The following is a 17,861-nucleotide window of genomic DNA, read 5'->3' on the forward strand; positions in this document are numbered from 1 at the left end:
GGAGGTCTAATTTCTTTGTTTAGAAACTGTAGAAACCATACATTCTTAAAAAACATGAGAGTTTGGTGTTGCCAATTCAGGTAATTCTCATTATCAAGTTTGATATTAGGAAGATTATTGTTTGAATTAGATGTAACTCATGATTGATGTTTCAGTTGATGAGTAAAATAATTAGCAGAAAAGATCAGAAAAGTTGGAAGATAATCGGAAAATAATTGTTCGCCGGAAAAGATGAAGATTGGCCGGAGATGAAGAATATTGGTCGGAAACAATGGAGGTCTGAAACCCGAATCAGGAGCTCTGTGGCTCTGATACCATGAAACAAGAGTATGAGCTCAATCTCATAGAATAGAATCATTCAAATATACAGACTATGACACTATATATATAACCATCTAACTACCACATGCTAAACAACTAACCATGACAACTGTCAATAACTAACTCAACATACTAACTAACAAACACACTCTAATACTGGAGAATGAAGGCTCACAGCTTGCACCACAAACCTCCACCACCTTCTTCCCCATCAAAAACCCTATTTCACACCATAACCTTGATAGTGGCAGTGGTGTTGAGCTAGCCGGAAAACAAAAACGACGATGATGATGAACCATGGCCTCTATTTAATTCTGATTAGCTTTTTTAATTTAGATAAAAAAAAAAATTGTTTGGGTTGTGGGTTAATTCTAGGTGGGTGTCCCCACCTATTGGGTTGTATTGGGTTAAATGGGGGTGACACAATCCTATTAGCTAGTGGTGTGGAGTTTTTGTGGGTAAGTGACCCCTCCATCCTAATGGAGTTACTATAATCAAACAATACTAGACAATGGTTAAGGGTTAGTAAAAAAGTAATATTAAAGTTTTTTCGAGTGTATGATTACGGGTAGTCAAGTCGGATAACACCTAGTGTTATTCTTATACTCGGACCCATGGGTTTGTTTAATCAATCTTTAATCCGATCCTATTACTCGATTACCTATCAGTCTATCACGGATGTTCCGAGTTCCAGATATTCCACTCCGGTTTCAATTTTTTTTCATTCTCGGCTCAAAAGAGGTTAAAATTGTCTACCTAGTTTAGCCATACCTAAAGGAAGAGGGGTGTACAAACGTAGGAGGTCGTGATCAATAATTAACCATGTACGGGTCCACTTACTTTATGTTAATGTTTTAAAAAATAGGCATCCATCTTTTTCTCAAGCCAATAAATACAATTGTCAACCTAGTTTATTTCCAATAACCATTTTACTTTTGCTAAAAAGATATTAATGATACAATATTATGTATGAATTTCATATTTTATATTTTCTTTAAGCTACTGATTTAGTCATAACTTAGCTCTTTTATCACTATCAAACTTTAAATTCATTATATTCGAATAATCTTATAACTTAATAGTCTAGTGGTATGATAATTGTCTTGTAAAAGTGGGTGTGGATTCAAGTTCTTGCAAATGTAAGGTTAGATAATATTTAGTCGTGTTGAAATTTTTAGTAAAAATGTGTTTTCCACTAAATAATTTAGATATAAATTATTGTATTTATATATGTTTTATTTAAATGAAGTTGGTTTTCAAAAAAAAAAAAAAAAAATGACCGTTCCAATGGTCATCTATAATAAAAAAAAATTCTAAAAAATCTATATATATATATACACTAAACTTTCACATTACACTCAACCAAACCTCAAAACACTCTTTAATCCCACATTCTTATCAAAATAATACTCCCACTTTCTTATAAAAAATAATGGGCTCGCCATCGGAAGATTCGTTCACCGAAATTTACCGAAGATTTTTTTTCACCCGAACAAATCGCTGAGGAGGTAGAATCGGTTAGTGCATGTGACCTTGCGATTCAAGCCATGCAACACGTTAGTTGTTCTCCTCCACGCTCCATTTTGAGGCACACTTTTATCTTGCGAGATCGTGAAGCCGCAAACGAGCGTTTGATGAAAGATTATTTTGATCCAACACCGGTTCACGGCCCCGATATTTTTAGGCGACAGTTTAGGATGAGCCAAAGGTTATTTTTTCGCATTAATGATGATTTGGAAGCTAAGTTTGACTCCATCAAGCAATGAATGGATGCGAGAGGATATCGAGGATTCACCTCAATTCAAAAGGTAACTTCCGGCTTACGTATACTTGCCTACGGAAACATTTATGACATCAACGACGAGTATTTGAAGATGGAAGAGAAAACAACACGTGATACCGTGGAACATTTCTGCTTAGGTATATTTTTACTCACTTTTATATATTTAATTTTATTTTAAAGTGCAATACAAATAAAATACGGTGATATAAAATTTTTAGGTATATGCCAGTTATATGGAAAACGTTACTTGAGAAATCCGACTTAGAACGACCTTCAGTAAATATACGAGGTGCATTTAGAAAAACATGGAATACCCAACATAATTCGTAGTTTGGATTGTCGTCAATGGCGTTGGAATAATTGTCCAACTGCATGGCGAGGTTAACACACACGCGGTGACCAGAAAGGACCAACGTTGGTTTTCCAAGCGGTTGCGTCATACGACCTTTGGGTTTGGTCGGCTTTCTTTGGTGTCGCCGAGTGTACGAACTACATTAATATCTTCGAGTGTTCACCATTGTTAGAGGGTTACATTACTGGCACGATACCGAAAGCCGGTTTTCATGCAAACGGGAATGACTACGAGCATGAATACTATTAGGGCGATGGTATATACCCGGAGTATTCGAATATTGTGAAAACATTTTCTGAAACGCTCGATGTGAAAAGGCAATATTTTAAAAACTACAAGAGTTTTCGTGAAAGGACATCGTGAGGTGTTTCGGGGTTCTTCAACAACGATGGCAATTTATTAGAAATCCTTGTCGTATGTGGGATAAGGAAAAAATTCGAATGGTCATGTATGCTTGCATCATAATGCATAATATGATTATAGAAGACGATGGAAAAGCAATATGTCAAAACTATCTTCCAGAAGATGTCGTTGAAGGAATGCAAGCAACAATGGAAGAGAGAATCTTAAATGCCCAACTATTGCGATCTAAGGAAATAGATAATGCGTTAAAGGCGGATTTGGTCGATCGTGCTTGGGCGATTCGCCCAATTCGACACGGCGACTTCGAACAAGACTATGAGGAAGAAGAAGAAGTAGAAGAATTCGAAGTTTGGAACTTTGTAGACGGAGGTTTGGATTATGGAGAAAACGAAGAGGAAGAAGGAGAGAACAACGATGAAGACGAAGATTAAATGTATTTTTTTACCGTAATGTTTTTATTAAATATTTTAATGTTTTTTTTAAATTTAATGAAAGTTTTTTTTTAATAAATTGGAGATTAAATGAAAAAAAAAATAGAAAATTAATAATTAAGTAATAATGGGTATGGGGCTTTATGACTACACCCTCTTGTGATATAAAGTCTCATAAAGCCCCTCTTTTACGCGTTTCGCCACTTGTTACATAACGCCCCACAAAGAGTTTTATGACTACAGATGGTCTTAGTGATGTACATCGTGTTCTAAGAACCGTTGTAATGTTGTTTAAAAAAATTATGATCCAACACACTGAAAACGCACATATAGTAAAACCTTTGAATGAAAAAGAGGAATTGCTATAAATTTATATCAATAGAATTCTTCTTGATTCCTAATCCATTTCGTGGCCACCCATTTTTGGCCTTTGATTACAGCGCAACCCCCATGAAGCGATGTCTGCATTAAGAACCATTAAAGATAATTGTTATATATAGCTCCTACAAAGAAAGAATAAAATGTTAAACAATTACAATTACACCAAAAGGAAAGATGAACTTACCGGGTCAATAGTACCATTCGGGTATAATGAATAAAACAATAGTCCGTCACCTTTTCGTGGTTTTACTTTCAAGCCATTACACTTTTCGACATCATAAGTCGAACTCATACTTTCATCATTCTGAGACTCATATAGTAATATGCACAAATAAGAATTAGCCGATTACGTTATAGTGCCGCTCAATATTACATTTCTTTCCATTTTATCTTTAGGTAGTCTGGAGAGTTTTACATGGTTTATAGTCAATTTTTAAACTTGTTTTGATTATAGGCGATCTACTAGTTTTACTAGCCGATATGAATAGTGTTTATGTTGAAAAGCCAATACATGTTTGCCAACTTATCACGAACTCTGAGAAACGTACTGGATACTCGTAAACACTATTCACATCCGCTAGCTAAAACAGGTTTCGAAAATTTACTATAAACCATGTAATCTTTCGATATCTTAAGATAAAAAAAAAACTCCAATACAAACTTACCTCATATGGAAACATGGTTTCGCCACCTTCTTCAACATCAGATAAATACAACAAGAAAGAAGCCATCTGCAAGCAAGCCAACATGCATCAGTGACTGTTGTGACATTCTAAAACCTCAAAGCAACCGAGGTTTAGTAAGTCATGTACCCGCTGGCTCTTCTGTGGACCGTACTCAATAGGATTAAAACTATCATAATGTTGAAGATACCTCTGCCCAATCTCATACCTTAAAACATTGAACATCTGAAAAAAAATAACAACATTCTTGCATCAAACAACTAACTAGTACAAAATGACTCCAGTGATCTTCACACTTTTACACAAATAGGGTTCTCGCCCTTGGCAAGGGCGACATCTCCCACCCCCTTTTATTTTCATTTACATTTTTTGGGGGTTTTCATTTCATAAACTATTTAGTTGTTCATTAATAACATGAGTACTATCTAACTTTTTTTCAAAAATCTAGATACACATATTTTACCCAACTCGTAATATTTTTGAGATTATAATGAAAGAATTGAATACCTCTCCATGAATTCTGGGGATCATTGTAGCCCTTTCAATCTTCTTCTCAATGAGAGCTAAGGTACCCGTTTTGTCTTCAGATGCACTTATGAACATGCCAGAACTGGTTCATTTGACAAACAAAAAAATATGAATTAAACTTGATTAAATATTTATATATGGCATCTAACATGTTATATGAATACCTTGTTCTAACTCCCTTTGTACTTTCAGTTGTATCTCCCTTCCGTAAAGCCAAGCCTGAAGGCGAGAGTCTAACCTCAGCCATCTTGATTATGCTTTCACATTGTTGTGCTGTTGCGAAACCTGGAAAGTATTGTGCTCGAGGCGTCCAACTTAATACCTAACAAGAACATCAATCACACAAACCATAATATAACCGTCAAAACTTTGCTCGATTGAAATAAAATTTTACATCATATCCGTTCTCTCCAGCCTAAGAACGAATGACAAATTTCCTCTTTTAGTATTTACAGTTATATCATGAATATTTTCACAGCGTGCATTAATAGATACAAATGATCCAATCAACAAAGTATTTTCATGGACATACGAGCGTCTAATAAAACCATCCACAATGGAGCTGCATTTTGAGGACAGTAGCCTAAGTGGAACAATCGGCATTCCCAAGGGGCTCCTTGGAGCACAACACGGGATTGGTGGAAATGTGTTGCAACATAATAATAATAATAATAATAATAATAATAATAATAATAATAATAATAATAATAATAATAATAATAATAATAATAATAATAATAATAATAATAATAATAATAACAACAACAACAACAATAATAAGGGTTAGGATATAATAGAAAGTTTATTTGACTAAGAAGGCTAGGAAGTAATCTTGACCATCCATTTAGTTAATCAACGGCTAAGATTAAATGAGGGAAATTGAAGGGAAGAAAATAGGCGCGTGGGTTTGTTTAGGGGCATTCTAGTCAATCCAAGGCAATAGTTTCTCTCTCCTCCAATTCCCCCCTATTTTTTAAACGTTAATAACTCTTTCATATGACATTATATTTTTATAAAAATTGCACCAAAAAAACGAGCGTTTTTTTATCTTTAAAACGAGTATACTAGTACTATATTTTCGAAATTTTTTTAAAACCCAGTTGCGTAAAACGCAATAGAAAAAACCCAGTTGCGTAAAACGCAATGAAAAAAAAAACCTAAAAAATGACATTTTTCTAAAACGCAATGCACCAAAAACACAAAGAAATGTCTTATTTGTAAAACCCAATGGCCAGAAAACACAAAGAAATGTCTTATTTATAAAACGCAATAGCCTAAAAACACAAAAGAAAGTGTACTTTCTAAAACGCAATGGACTGAAAACACATAAAAATGTGTTTTACCTAAAACGTAATGCACCAAAAACACAAAGAAATGTCTTATTTCTAAAATGCAATGGCCAGAAAACACTTAAAATGTCTGTTTTCTAAAACGCAATGGACTGAAAAAGCATAAAAATGTGTTTTACCTAAAACGCAATAACTAAAAACACTTCAAAAATGTGTTTATCTAAAACGCAATAGCCAAAAAACACATAAAAATGTCTTATTTTTAAAACGCAATGGCCTAAAAACACAAAAGAAAGTGTATTTTCTAAAACGCAATGGACTGAAAACAAATAAAAATGTGTTTATCTAAAACGCAATGAACTAAAAACACTTCAAAAAATGTGTTTTTTCTAAAACGCAATGGCCAGAAAACACATAAAACTCTCTTATTTCTAAAACGCAATGGACACAAGCTAACCTGTCTGTGAATTTGTCTTAACCTGAGAGTAGCAAATCAAAAACTGTCTACAAATTACTGTCTTCGAAATGAGGCAATTTCTGGAAAATTAGCCAGGGGCTCTGCCCCTTAGACCCCGCCAGGGGCTGCCGCCCTGGGACCCTGCTACCAGGGGCGCTGCCCCCGGACCCCCACCAAGTTCGTAAAACGCAATGACTAAATCAAAAACCCAGATAATAAAAATGAAATTATAGAATTTCTTACATGGATCGAAGTCGGTTTCTTCAACGATTGACGAAATTTGAATGATTGAAACACTTATCAGAGATCGAATCGAACGGGTCGAGTGATTGTCTTCAAAATCACCGGAAAAAACGAGATTTTGTATGAAATTAAACTGGGTTTTCTTCAAAAATCTGAAGAACGCGTTGATCGGGTGTTTGAATCATTGATTGGTGACAAAAATCGCAATATAATGTAGTGATTACTGAGATAGAAAGTGAAGAAATAGTTGAAGATGGTGGGTTTTGAAAATGGTTGGTTTTGAAGTTATTGGGAAGAAGAAGGAAGAAGAAAAGGATAAGATTGACTAAAATACCCTTCCTGTTTATTTTAAATTTTGCCACATGTCCTATTCCTATTGCTTCCTATACTTCCTAGCCAAAATAAACTTCTTATTTGATCCTCACCCAAAATGATGATGATAATGATAATGATGATGATAATGATGATAATAATAATGATAATAATAATAATAATAATAATAATAATAATAATAATAATAATAATAATCATCTAATTTATAATAAAAGACTCCAAATAATGTCACATGGCATTCTTTTCTTCAATATTTATATTTATTTAGTAAATTTCTTTTAATATTAATATTAATTAATAACCAGTATATAGATATCACTTATTTTTATCCTTATCTTTATCTAAAATTAATAAATAACTTCAATTTTGCAGTTTAGACCCTTTGTTTTTTACTTTTAACCTAAAATTTTCAACTTTTGCAATTTAATCCAAATTCTTTTTTATTTTCAATTTTGGTCAACCATACTTTTCATCTTTCCCAAGTTTTTCATTTCGTTTTAAATTTTGTGAGTTAACGCACCGCAACGTGCGTGTGGGGTTCAACATTTTTTCGTATATTTTTTTCCCATTTGACTGGACCATCGCATCACATCTATTTTTCTGCGTTTGACAAGTTAATCCAACATGGGGTCCTGGATGGACTTAGTTATTTTTTCTATGTTTTACGTTTCAGTTTAATTTCTCAGCAACGAGCGTGCGTGATTCAAAGATTTTACGTCTGCTTTTCGCTCGGCGTTATTTTATTCCCGTTTTTATTTATTTTGTTTTTACGAGCTATTCCGATGTTGGTGGTCGCTGACAATGATATAGTATTCCTACTACTTAACACAGTTTTATGACAACCGCTGCAACGCAGGGGCTTAATACTAGTAATAATAAGAAGAAGAAGAAGAAGAAAGTGTTGTCGGAAATACCTCACAACACTATAGATAGTAAGTGTCGTAGGAAATGAGTCGCAAAGTTCCGACGAAATGTTTTATATTTGCCATAAGTTTTGTTACAACTAGTACAAAACTATTTTTTTGTAGTGTCAAATTCAATTTTGGTGGTGTTTTAGAATAAAAAGCACCAAATAACAAGAATTGATTTTTTGAGGGTGAAGTTGTTTATAACACCATTAAATTGATTTTTTTGAAGGTGAAGTTGTTAATAGCACCAACAAAGTGAACCTCAAAGCATTTTGTTAGGCATCACATGGATCATAATCCTACGGTTTTCAATTGCTCTCATCCTATTCAATCAATGGATCAAATCAAGCCTCCAAAAACACAACCTTTATACCCACATATATACAGAATTACAGACACAATGTTAAAATCAAAATCGTTTTTAGAGAGAGAAAAATGTTAAGAAGGAGCAAAGCATCACCGGAAACTTTTCCAGAACGGCTTCCACAATATCAAGAAACCGGCGATGTGGCGTAAAGCGTATCAATGGCCTTATCTACGAAGAGACACGGGATTTTTGAAGATCTTTCTTGATGATTTTATGCGTGATGCCATCAAATACACCGAATATACTCGCCGGAAAGCTATTACGACGATGGACGTCATTTATCCTTTGAAGTGCCAAGGATGTACAATTATACACTATGTTGATTTGGTTTGATTGTATGTGTTTAAATTGTTATTTTAGGAAATGGCTTTATAGAAATCATGTTTGTATCTCATTCTTTGTAGCTTCCCATGAACATGTAATTTTATTTCATTATGCTTGTAGATTTTATCATTTTTTGTTTGTATAGTTTTTTGTTTTATTTGCCTTTGTATTAGATCATGGATGTTTTATAAATAAAATAAAACTAAAAAACATTTGTTTAGAAAATCCATCGTCAATAACCTTTTTATATTTTATTTTTTAAAAATATAAAGATAACCCAAGTCAACCAATCAAAGCAGTGTCAAAAATGTTGATATTCTAGTAGTGGATTAAATGGCGGTAAATGCATAACACGTGTTAGAGACTTATGGTTTCTAGCATTGATTTTTTGGTGGTGTGTTTAGAGATTAATGGTGGACTAATTTGGTTTCTATCATTGATTTTTTGACGGTGTTTAGAGATTTGATGGTGGACTGATTTGGTTTCTATTATTGATTTTTTGGTGGTGTGTTTAGAGATTCAATGGTGCTCTTATTGAGCAATGCCAACAAAACTCATTATTTGGTGGTATATTTCTAGCACCAAAAAACTGATTTTGTACTGGTGATACTTAAAAAAGCAAACCATTTTCACATGCAACTTACAACACTCAATAAGTAAAATACAAAGTTGATATAACAGAAAAGTGTTTGAACTCCACACAGCGATCATAGATAATTTGTAAAGAAAAAGAGTTTAGTATTATTTTTGAACAGGATTAACCGTCACTCGTCTCCACCAATGCTAACTTTTTGATGCATTTCTTACGGTAACGTATAGCCCTAGTATCGGCCATAGCTTGAGTGTTCGCCACCACCTTCATGACCGTGTCCTCCGCCGCTGCCGTGACCATATGGAGCTCCTGCCGGGACTAAGATTGGCTTCTTCTTTCTCTTGGCTAAGCAGAAGAGTCCGACGGCTAAGAATGCTAGGAAAAATACACCACCTAGTGATGCACACACCGCAATGACGACGGTGTGGTCCTTGCCGCCGCCACTAGACGGTGGTGGTGTTAGGATGTTACCGGATGGCGGGACGGCATTGTAAGGTTGTGGAGGTGGGACGGTGGGTCCATATGATGGTAATGGAGGTTGTGCTTTAGGAGGCCAAGTACTTAGGTTTGGTGGATAAGCGGGCCCACCAGGTGTTGGTGGTTTTGGTCCCTTAGGTGGATAAGCAGGCCCACCAGGGGTTGGTGGTTTCGGGCCCTTAGGTGGATAAGTGGGCCCACCAGGTGTTGGTGGCTTAGGGCCCTTTGGTGGATAAGCATGTCCACCAGGGGTCGGTGGTTTTGCTTCTTTAGGTGGACTAGCTGGTCCGCCTGGCGTAGGAGGTTTCGGACCCTTAGGCGGGTAAGATGGACCATATGGTGGATGTGATGGTTTCGGCGGGTGTGACCATTTAGGTGGAGAGGCTTTAGGAGGGTAAGCTGGTGTGTCTGGGGTGGGAGATGGCGGTGGCTTCCAATGCTCGGGTTTTGATGGTGGAGGAGGACATGCAACCGGAGGTGGTGGAGGTGGAGGACATGGAACTGGTGGTGGTGGAGGCGGAGGGGGTGGTGGTGGTGGAGGGCATGCAGGTGTTGGTGGTGGTGGTGGAGGAGAATGGTAAGAATAATTCGAAGTCAATTTCCTTGAACCCTCCATGTTCAAAAATGTGTTAGTGATACAATATCATGAATTAAGCAATGACTTATATATATATGGACTCATGATTATTTTTGTATTGAATATACGTTATGTTCAAAACATGCATGTGTTTTATATATGTAAATCTATAGTGAATTATTAATTGCACACTTATATAATCAATATACTATGTTATAGTTTAACACCAATTAGTTGTTGTATCATGTAAATGGAAGATTACTTTAGCTAACTACTACCCTGTCATGATTAACAAAATACAAGTCAATAATTATCGAATTCATGCACTTCCCAGGAAAAAAAGGTTTGTTGAATTCCGGGCCATGTGACCCGACCCGCATTATTTTAACGTATTATTATATTTAAAATAATGGAAAGGCAATGTTAACAAGTTGCTTTACAGTAGTCACATTTCTATTTTTTATTTATTTTATTTAAGGTTGTGGAGCAAGTAGAGCAGCCAGCAGCCATGTATTTTTTAACAAGAAAAACTAGATTGTTGTCATGCGCCGCATATTGTGGCGGCGACACCTTAGTTTGACGTATTCTAACTCAGTGTAACATATAAAAGCATCGCGGTTACAGTGAATGATGATGATATTAACATGTGATGTCCGCACCTGACATTACACGTTTTTTACTTCGTGACAATAACATCATCAGACATGATAAAAAAAGAGTATGTCTCGTTCGTTGTGGTGCAAAGTTGTAAAAGTAATTTAGACATTAACGTGGTTTAGCATAGATAAAAAAAGTATAATGATGTGTCGCACATTACGGTGTAAAGTCGTAAAAGTAATTTAAATAAAATGAGATATCAAGTTATTAAGTATAAAAGGTTGGTGAATCAAAGTTGTCAATTACGTAAAGATAGAAACGAATGTGTAAGTTACTTAAAGATAAGGGTTAATAGTATTTTATGTCAAAAGTTTGAGGGTGCGAAGTGAAAAGACCAAAACTTTTATAATGAATTAGAAGTCTAAGGGGCTGTTTGGCAACATCTGAATGGTTAAGTGCTAAACTAGTAAGAGGTCTTGACCATTAAGTGCTGAACCAGTAAGAGGTCTGAACCATTAAGAGCCTGTATAATGCTTAACCGTTCAGAGGCAAATGTCTGACCAATTCAGATTAGAGGTCTTAACAATTCAGACTCTGTATAAATCTTAACCATTCAAAGGCAAATATCTGAACCATTCAGACCTCTGCTCATAAAACAAACAGTTTGAACCATTAAGTGCTGAACCAGTAAGAGGTCTGAACCATTAAGAGCCTCATTAAGAGGTAAACAAACATCCCCTAAAGGTTAGAATTTTCTTATGTGAAAGTTGAGGACTTGAGGGAGTTCGTATGACCCACCTTTCATTTTAAGAGTATATAAAAATGAATATTGGTATCAGTTGATAATAGTTGATAATACTGATAACAATATTGTTGTTGTTCAATCAAAATCAGTTTAGTTTGTTACGATACCCTCACTAGAGTCATTCTATTTTTTTTTAACTAAACATGACACTAATTAATTCAGATTCCAAATTACAAAATTTGTGAAGCAAACCACTTTGATTTGTAACGTTTAGTTAAATGTTAAACTTAAAAGAAAAATGTATATTAAAAGAAAAGATATTAAATATCGGCCCAAATTTATAGATCTCATTTTGACTGATATAGATCTCATACCACATTTATAGAGTAATGAAATGAAATATATCTACCTTTGGGCCATGTGTTTAAAATTATGTATGGTCCACCGAACATACATTTTAAGAGTATATACAATTTGTCAAAATAGTTTCCTACGAGGGTGTTGCTATTGTGATTTTTATCGCTAATGCGTCGGATACACCCATTTGCATTGCATATCTCCGAGAAAATGTTGTGTTGCAAAGTTCCGACGAATTGTTTTTGTAGCAAATATGTCGCAAATTTGTCGAAAATAGTTTTTATGAGGGTTTTTTCCTTTACTATTCTTTGGCAAATGCATCAAAAACACCCTTTCAGTCATATTTAACAAATATTGTGTCGTAAAATGTTGAATATAGTATTGTGAAGGGCTTCTGACACTACTAGAAAATTCTAACATTTTGGTGGGATTAGGTGGGTTTTTAATTTTATATTTTCTTTTTTTTTTCTGGTTTTAATTTAAGTTGGGATGCATTAAATACTTGTGGATAATATGATTTAATGATTTGCATGACATACTTATTTTTGTTATATAATTCATATCAAATTGTTATATAATTCATATCAAATGGTTATTGGAAAAGTAAAAAAATATGTATTGTTTTATTTTAAAAACATTAACTTATTTCGTTTTTTACACTATTTTTATTTCTTTGGTATAATACTTGAATTTATATAGATTATTTTACTAACAAAGTATAATGATAAGTTAATTTACACTCTGGATGTGGATGGTCTAACTTCGGGTGAGCTAGACAACGACTCAATGTTTCCTCTTCAAAGTGGACTTTGAGAAGGCCTTCAACTCTATTCATTGGGGATTTATCGATGAGGTGCTCGGCCAAATGAACTTCCCCTCGATTTGGAGAATATGGATTAAAGGTTTACTCGCCTCCATCCCAGCCATGGTACTCGTTAACGGCACACCCACTTTCAAGTTTCAATGATAAGGCCCCTTATCACCCTTTTATATTTTTTCTTGCCATGGAAGCTTTTGCAAGCTTTATTTCTAGATGTGCATCTTTGGGGACAATAAAAGGTCTAGAATTACCTAATCGGGGACCGACATTATCACACTTAATCTTTGTGGATGATGTGATGATAATGGGGAGTTGGTTGGTACAAAATATTAGAAATATCAAGAGGCTCATGAGATGTTTCTACCTAGTATCCGGCCTAAAAATCATGCATATACGGGGTTGGGATTCCTTTAAATGAAGTGAAACAAGTGGCGGGAAGCATAAAATGTAAAGCAGGAACATTGTCATTCATATACCTTGGTATTAAAGTTGGACCAAAAATGAATATATGCAACAGCTGGAGACCTGTTATGGGCACTTTTGCGCGTAGGCTATTCAAATGGAAGGCCTCTTCTCTATTTGTTGGAGGGAGGACGACTCTCATAAAATTGTGTTGGACAGCCTTCCCACTTTTCATTATATTCAACTTTGAAAAAGATGCGACGTGTCTTTTTTATGCGGGGGGTCAGAAGATAGAGAAAAAATGAGTTGGGTGTGTTGGGAAAACATTGTAGCCCAGTGGATTGTGGTGGGTTAAGACTATGGGCGTTTAAAGACATCAACCAATGTATTTTAGCCAAACGGGCGTGTAGATTCAAAAAGGAACCGAACCGGCTTTGGAGAAGAGTTGTAACAATTCACTTCACCCCGAGTCTAGGAAAATTTCTACTAGACAAAGACGATGTATCAGGAACATGGAGCATGATTCGGAGACAAGAAGAAGAATTGACAAAGAAAGGTTTTTTTTTGAACAAGTTAATAAAAGGGACGGTTGGTGAAGGGGTATGGTCCCTAATCCTGCGCCGACCACACGAGACAACCTCAAGTCGCACCAATCATCGTGCGTCGACCACTTCTCCACAATCTCCATTCAACCGCTGATGTCGGACAAGACAACAAGGACATCTACCAGGCCACATGGATCCATTCAACGTGCACCAACTACTCTATCGCCTGTAAACACTAACGGTCGTGACAGAGGAGGCAAAGAGGATATTCCTTGTTTTCGGCATCAGGCCTAAAGCCCCTCGGCCCATCTCCTTCACAACTCTCTCCGGCTATAAATAGAGAACTCGTCTATAGGTTAAGGATCTCTCTCTTGCTCTCTCACTTAATACACACACTTTTATCCTCAAAACAAGTTCTTATTCTCACGCCGGAGGGTGGATATATATAAGGAGAACCCTCCCTATTCTCCTCCTTGTGACGAGTTCACGATGTGTTGATTGTTTTCCAGGATCATTGCAGCTGGTTGTCGAGGAAGAAAGAAGATTAACCTTATTTGGAAAAGACACAAACCACAAGTTAATCGTCGGATTAACTTGGTGTTTCTTCAGTTGGCGATCGGGATGCAGTTTGCTTTTGGACGGATACCTAGGTCACCAATTCCCCTTTGAAAACCATGTTTCCAGCCTTCTTTTCGATAGATAAGCAAAAAGGCTTCCTAGGAAAAGATCGTATAGTGCGGGCAACAGATCTCTACTTCTCCCAGACATGGTGCTGGTGCAGCTCTCCCAGCACTGATGAAGACATCCAACAGCTTTTAGCCTCGAAAGAGCTGTTGAAAAACGCATCTCTATCGAATACGTGTGATTCATGGAGATGGCTAGGTGACCCGAATGGATATTTTTCAGTGAAGAGTATGAAGAACTTATTAAAAGCCCAACCGATCAGGGAGCAAAAGGATCTATGAATGTTGTAAATGGCTGCCTAAGAAAATTAATATTTTTGGGCGGAGGGCCTTACAAAATAGACTTCCAACAAAATTGTAATTGCAAAGAAGGCATATTACAATGGGTTCCACCATGTGTCCGTTGTGCAATGACGCGGACGAATCGCCTTGAACATATTATGACCTCTTGCTATTTTTTCTCATCCTCATTATGGTGGATGATGTCAGAGTGGTGTAACATCCCTCCGTTATTCTTCTTTGCGGTGGAGGATATGTTCTTCTACCATAAATCTGTACAAGCGGTCCTACTAGCATCATGTTGGATACTATGGAAGACCCGTAAAGAAGAAGTCTTCTCCAGTAAATAAGCAAACCCAGCTAAGTCAATGCAGGAGCTCAAGTCACTTGGATTTCTATGGGTCAAAAACCGTTCGAAAACTCCAGAATTGGACCGGAAGAAATGGTGTTTGTTTTCTTTTGTGTAATGTTGTAAGTGTATTGGTGTGTTTGTATGTTCAGCAGCTTGTATTCACTAGCTCCTGGCTAGTTTTGGTTTAATGAAAAACAAAAAAAGAAGAAGCTATGTTTTGTGCAATAAAACAAACAAGGTTGAAAAGGGTACCTGAAAAGGAATGGTGGTTAAGGAGTCATCACCAGAATCTCCTCTAGGCAGCGGTTCATATTCATTCTGGTTGAGTACCCTAGGACGTCTTGGATGTAAACTAAATTCATTTTCAACCTGTTAATCATTTACGCACAATTGTTACGTAAATTATAGTCCCAGAAGACTGAATATCCTATTATGTATAGAGTGATCATATCAATCTCAATTAGAGGAGTAAATGACCCGAGCCGAGCTCCAACTCAACTAGGCTCGAGCTTGGCTAGTTTTGAACTTTATTTTAAAAGCTCAAGCTTGGCATGTCACTTGTGAGTAATTTTTCAAGCTCGAGCTTGGCTCGGGCTAGGGTCGTTTGTTCAGTTAATTACTTGATTTACATGTTTACTACAATTTTTATAAATTTATAACTTTTTACTCTTATATAGTTAAAATATTAAATAAAAAATATAAATAAAAGGCTCGTTTAGGTTTGCAAGCCAACTCGAGCTGGATAGGTGAAACTCGGGTTTGGGCTCGCTCGTTTAAGCTCAGCTTGATTCGAGCTTTTAGCGAGAGCCGATCTTGACTAGAATTTCGAGGGACGAAAGAAAGATAGACCTGTTGAGATAATAAAGATGAACCGAAGAATCCCAAAAAGAAGACGAAGATACATAAGATGAAAACAGCAGGTAAACCAAGAGTAGACCACCCGCCTATTTTACCTCTGGACTTCATCGATCAGATAGTTTCCGACAAATGAAACTCAAAAGTGTGTAGTGAGTTGTGATGATTGATGATCAATAATCACGAGAAGAGTGATCAAATGTATAGTAAATAATGTTGAAATCAGGGGTTAACGTATGAACTATAGCCGTGATGAAGACGGAGGAAAAACATGCCAAAATCGTGAACACGAAACTCTCCTAACATTTGAGTCATACTTTCGTGGAGAATAACGTTATACTTCCGTATTGAAAACTGAAAATAGGCAAACCTGACCTAACATAACATAACACTAAACATTTTATTGTTATAAATATACATTAGATAAGTTTAATCTTATACTTATAGCGTTATGGATTAATTAGGTTTTCACTTGTATACGTAAACCTCATTGTCAATTTCCCTAGGTTTATACAATAATGTTGTATTATTAATTTATTATTGTAATGTCATTTATGGGATAGTATAAAAATGATAAAAGTATATAGTAGCAAATGTGTTACTCAGCCTCGTGGGAAAACCGTGCATCTCCGATGGAGATGGGAGTTTGTTACAAACAGAAAGGAAAGTCTGGGAAAGTGATCGACAACTGATCGTCTGATCCTATTTATTTTTTTTATTAAATCCTATTTGCTAACCATTTACCAGTGGTTCTTTTCTCAGTTTGAATCTACACAACTAGTTTCAAAAAGTGGCTTGGCTCATTTTACATCCACTATATTGTTAATTTTACAATTAATATATAAACATCTTTAGTTTGTATTTAATTTTCATTTTATTGATTGTTGGTATTTATATTATTTAGTTCACTCCAAAAAAAAAAAAAAAAAAACTGTGTTGATTAATTATAAAAAATAAAACCACTGTGTCAATCCTTCCGAGAGATAGCATAGAAGCTTAACGTACATTATGTGGAAGATTTGAACATGTATGTACGAATTAGTAAAAATATTGATCATGTTTTAGAATAAATAATGATAAAACCTAACGAACAAATAGCGAAAATGGACAAATTAAATGGAAACCGATCAATTTAATGATTTATCTAGATAAGAATCGTACATTTTTTGGATAAAAATAAAATAAAACAAAACGAGCCGTGATGAATCATAACCATCCAATAGAATGTTCTTACTTGTATGCAAGAGTAGTAGGAGGTTCTATGGAGAAGAGAAATCTAGGGTTTCTTTTATATAATCTGGAGTTAAATAATACTTGGCCTTTTCAATTGAGATGTAATTTTACGAAAATGTCTATCACACGGTTAACATGTGACATGGAGTTAACATGAAAGTGGATGGAGTTAGTTATGTGGACTGAAATCATAATAAATTGAAACGTTGGTGTGTAATTTACAATACCTTTCATATTTGTAAAATATAGCATTTTGCTAAATCACAAGAACCAAAACAACCATTTACTCGAGGATTTAACATTGAGATGATAGGACTATGTATTATGTACAAGTTGCCCAGCCCAAAACGATGCGTTATGGTTTATAGTTAGGAATTAGGATGAGCATGTACTTGTCACAAGCCCAGCCACAATTAAGTTCATAGCATAATGAAAATAGTTTATTATATAGTTTTAATTATAATGAGTTTACACATTTTCAAAACCATTGGTTAGTGATCACTACGAGAAAATCAGAGCCCGTCTCCCCTATTGAAACAAAAACGCCCTAATGATTCGTCACTATTGACTTTTAGGGGCATCAA

General features: G+C 35.5%; 1 protein-coding gene across 1 annotated transcript; it reads right to left on the reverse strand.

The window, feature by feature from the left end:
* Window positions 1-3,407: 3,407 nt before the first annotated feature.
* LOC110895185 (probable prolyl 4-hydroxylase 9) lies at window positions 3,408-16,347 on the reverse strand. The gene is made up of 8 exons (XM_022142465.2): window positions 16,039-16,347; window positions 15,442-15,558; window positions 5,007-5,164; window positions 4,822-4,924; window positions 4,444-4,539; window positions 4,297-4,362; window positions 3,816-3,935; window positions 3,408-3,712 (listed from the first exon to the last, which is right to left on the reverse strand). The coding sequence occupies exons 1-8, from the start codon at window positions 16,153-16,155 to the stop codon at window positions 3,626-3,628; spliced, it is 864 nt and encodes a 287-aa protein (XP_021998157.1). The 5' UTR covers window positions 16,156-16,347; the 3' UTR covers window positions 3,408-3,625.
* Between the last annotated feature and the right edge of the window lie 1,514 nt (window positions 16,348-17,861).

The sequence above is a fragment of the Helianthus annuus genome, chromosome 9 (assembly GCF_002127325.2).
Source record: "Helianthus annuus cultivar XRQ/B chromosome 9, HanXRQr2.0-SUNRISE, whole genome shotgun sequence".
Classification (NCBI taxonomy): domain Eukaryota; kingdom Viridiplantae; phylum Streptophyta; class Magnoliopsida; order Asterales; family Asteraceae; genus Helianthus; species Helianthus annuus.